At 38.0% G+C, this 4,124-nt stretch overlaps 1 protein-coding gene across 1 annotated transcript; it reads right to left on the bottom strand.

Annotated features, from left to right (window-relative positions):
- Positions 1-2,023: 2,023 nt before the first annotated feature.
- LOC145537604 (heat shock transcription factor, Y-linked-like) lies at positions 2,024-3,907 on the bottom strand. Its single transcript, XM_081568300.1, has 2 exons — positions 3,261-3,907; positions 2,024-2,829 (listed from the first exon to the last, which is right to left on the bottom strand). Exons 1-2 carry the CDS (start codon positions 3,771-3,773, stop codon positions 2,098-2,100), a joined length of 1,245 nt encoding a protein of 414 aa, XP_081424426.1. The 5' UTR covers positions 3,774-3,907; the 3' UTR covers positions 2,024-2,097.
- Between the last annotated feature and the right edge of the window lie 217 nt (positions 3,908-4,124).

The following is a 4,124-nucleotide window of genomic DNA, read 5'->3' as shown; positions in this document are numbered from 1 at the left end:
AGATCAAAGGGAGTGAGCAGGAATAATCAGTACACGGCAATGAAATAGAAGATGTGATTGCTTTTAAGGTGCTATTTCTCAAAGCATGCAAATTTGGCTCCATAGTAAGATGCCTGAAATCGAAAACCAGACCATTGGACTTTGCGCTTGAAAGGATAACTAAGGACACCTATTTCAATAACTCTTACAATAGCTGCAAAATGCTTACCTCTCTAAAGTATAGTGTTCTCAGCCAAATTTAATGAAAGTTTTCAGTGAAACAAAAAGAGTGTGCTGTTTGGACACCTCCCTTATCTACACAAATAGTCCACAGCTTTCACTCTGCATTAGCCCCAAACATGAGAATGGTGAACTTAACTTGGTGTTGTCCTATGTGGGTTACCATACCAAAACAGGGCCATGACTTGATATTGCCACCACTGTCTAAAGAAATGGCCACAAAGTGGAGATTGCCAAGATTTCTAGGTAGTGTTCATGACAGTCTTGGGGGTCCAACTGGCAGACACTCTGCTCATCTTATTTCATTGTGAACTATGTGAAGGATCAGCCATTGATTTTGATCCCTCCTTACTCCATGATTTTTCTAGAGAATTAAAATGAATGATTCTTTTTTGTTTGTTTGTTTTTTCCATAAATATCTCTATAACTACTACTGAATTTTAGGGAACTGGGGCCTGAAACAACATGACTAGTATGGGTTGTTATAGACTGTAAACTTCATGAGAGCAGCAATCATTTTATAATTTGAATTCCCACATTTGACATTCATGAACATATAAGATATATATTTATCAACCGGGAAAAGATTCTCAGTAAGTAGGAAAGGTCAATTATGATAATAGTGCAGGTTATAGGATGTTGTTGAGTAATGTATATAGCATTCGATTCGTGATTACATTTCCTTGTTGATAATTCAGTAAGTACACGTTTTAGCTGATGTGAAAGACACACAAAGAAAAGAGGGTAGACCCAAAACACATTGAAGACCTGATATCCGTGCTCACCTTGGTAGGAGGGCGAACAGAGGTTCCTTCCAACCCCAAGAAAGAGTTGAGTCAAAGTTGTGAGAAGGGGCTTAGCACATCTGAAAGCAGTGTGTGTGATTGTAGCTCCAGAAGCACGGTGTAAGAGAATGGTACTGAAACTACTACGGAAAACAAATATCATGTCTTCAAAGAACTTGTTAACCATCCTGAGGTGCTGCAATCACCAGAGGAATTTATTTTGTCTCTGAGGGAACAGATAAGCAAAATCTAAATATGCATTAGGAAATATAGGGTGGAATCATGGTGGCAGGAAATAAAGGTACGCCTTAAGGAGAGCAGAGCTAAAATGACCCTATACAGTACCACTTGTAAAATACCTATCTTGTGCTGGCCATGGTCCAATCACTGATTATGTCCTGTAATCGTTGGTATCACAGTGATGGTATAACGATTATCCTAATTTTGGACATGCTACAATATTTATATTTTCAAGTATGAAATGAATTTCTAGAATGAAGACAATCTCCTGTCTAATGTCTTAAGACTCTGCTGCTGCTAAGTCACTTCAGTTGTGTGCAACTCTGTGCGACCCTATGGACAGCAGCCCACCAGGAGCCCTTTTCCACGGAATTCTCCAGGCAAGAATACTGGAGCAGGGCACCATTTCCTTCTCTATCTTAAGACTCTACCGATACGTAATAGAATATCATGTAACTGTGAATGCACTAAGGTTCGTACTGTGTAGGTGCACTTGTTTTGATTTTATTTGTATGTGTTCCTTCACCCGTACCATCCTCATTTAGACACCCATTCATTTCAGCAGGGATGATTTCCCAAATCACTTTACATCCATTACCTCTTTTCCCTTTGTTCTCATTTTCTTGCTTAGAAACAATAGGCTAGGTGCCATTTACCTAGGATGCCTAACGGATGTTTTCCTGAACTGAAGAGTTTATAAAAGAGTGCAGAGAAATAGCCAGACATTGAAATAAAGCCTTAATTTACTCTTCATTGTTTCAAAATAGAAAACAAAACTGTGCAGAGGAATGTGTAACTTTATTGTTCAAATACAAGAATTGTGGGTATTTGTTGACATCTCCCAACGTAAATTTTAATCTTCATTAGGTTCCATAAGCTGATACTTATTTGATAGGTCAGTTTTAATTAGCATGGTTTTCACATAAGGAATATCATTGATGAATTGACTTGAAAGAGAGGAGGTGGGTGTATAAGCGATCGTTGGCACTGGGGACCTTGAGTTGCCTCTCTGTTGCTGGTTAGGAAGAGGACTGTCATGGGCTGACATATCGCTATACCTGTCTGGAAATGTAGAAGGCTCCACCATCAGTCCAAAAGAACTGCTCCATAATGGAGATACGATGTGGTTCTGAGAAGTAGATGTAGCGGTAGTAGCAAAGTCCTCAACGTGGCCATTTACTTGAGTGTAGGTGCTATGGAAGTGCCAATTAAAAATGCTCAACTGGTTTAAAACAGCAGGTTGATCTAACACGTTCTGTTCTCTTTGTCTAACTGATATTGATGGGGAAGGAAAGTCATGCGGAAATAGGGCGCTTGTTTTAGGGACTATCTGGCTGGTATAAGTCTTTTGTGGGAAAGGCACACTTAAACTGGTGGAAGCTGAAAATGGACTCTCTCCACTAGTTTCAGCATGAAAACCAGAGTTACGATCATCTATGTTGACCCTTGCTTTAACATGCTTCTTCTCGTAATCTGGAACTAGTGAAGATTTCGGAAACACATTGCTAATCCCAACTCTTCTTTTCCTTCTTCCTAAAAGTTGGGGATAGCCTCTTTCGAAATTTGGATTATGGTAGATCTGTAACTAAAATCAAGTGATACAATTATTTAGTTTTTTATAAATGAAGGTAAAACTGACAAGCAAAGTTAAACTATAAAAATGTATTCCTTTAATGATGCCAATTAAATAGAATCAAAGACAACACCTCCATTAGTAGTTTTAACACCTTACATGTTAGAAACAAGTATGCTCCTCAACTAAAAAATATGTTGTATATATACAGTAAATACCACTTAAAGTAGCTTGAGGACATGTATCTGATTTCAAGTTGCTAGGAGAGTGTATAAAGTATCAAATATTTTAAGCTCCAGCTGTTCTCAACTTCAAAAAATAAAACGTGTTCAACAGTTTGCTATCTCAATTTTAAATTCGGTTTTAGCTACATATGTGAACATGCTTTCTAAGTCACATGATTTAATCTTACATATTGACAGTAAGTGGAAATATTGGATTACCTTGCTCAAAACAGAGTCATTGTTTTCTTCTTCCAGAAAGTCAGGGAGTGAAGCAGATCTTTGAAAAGTTTGTCGCTTTTTACTAAACCCATAAAGTTTAAGCTGGCTAACTAAACTTTTCATACTATCAGTTTCAAATATTCTGAAAGGGGCCTTTCTTTCCAAGACTTCTTTCTTGAAGAGTTCTTCGTTGATCACTATAGAAGTGCCACTCTCATCCCACCAAATAGATTCAAACTGATCACTTTCAACTATAGCCCAGAGTTTTTGTGGAAAAGTGAGGGAAAGAAAATCATTCAACTCATTTCTTTCAGAGACAGAAAATGTGTAGTGTGGCCTTTTTATCCCAGCTTCCTTAGACAAAGCCTGAAAAGCATATTCTTCAATCATAGATCTCAAAACTGAGTCCCCAGTAAGTGTGTAATCACACGAAGACGATCCAATGGAGGTTTTGGAACCACTTGATACATCTTTACGAGGCACATCTTGAATTTCTGAAGGAATGTGTGCCATCTCAGAGAGATCTTTCTTCAGATACTTTTCTCATTTGTCTGACTTTACACACTCCAACTTCAAGTGCTGCTTGGCTGGCGTACAGAGATAAACTCTCAAGACCATCAGCATGGTTCTCAAAGTCAAAAAGCTGTGACATCACAAAGTCACTGGTCTCCTAGCAATTGAAGAGTAGCGCTGACATCATAAAGTCACTGGTCTTCTAGCAATTGAAGGGCAATGTTCAACCAGTGTTTACTTCTACATCAACTTAAAATAAAGGCTGCTTGCATAAACAGTAACCAAAAACATGAAACCTGCAAAATGTCATTGCTAAAGAATTTTTACACAGAAAAATCACATCAATAAGTC

Source organism: Giraffa tippelskirchi, chromosome Y, assembly GCF_054371585.1.
Source record: "Giraffa tippelskirchi isolate mGirTip1 chromosome Y, T2T-mGirTip1v1.2.pri, whole genome shotgun sequence".
In the NCBI taxonomy this organism is placed as follows: domain Eukaryota; kingdom Metazoa; phylum Chordata; class Mammalia; order Artiodactyla; family Giraffidae; genus Giraffa; species Giraffa tippelskirchi.
The sequence above is the reverse complement of the archived record's forward strand: the minus strand, read 5'-3'. Positions and strand labels throughout refer to the sequence as shown.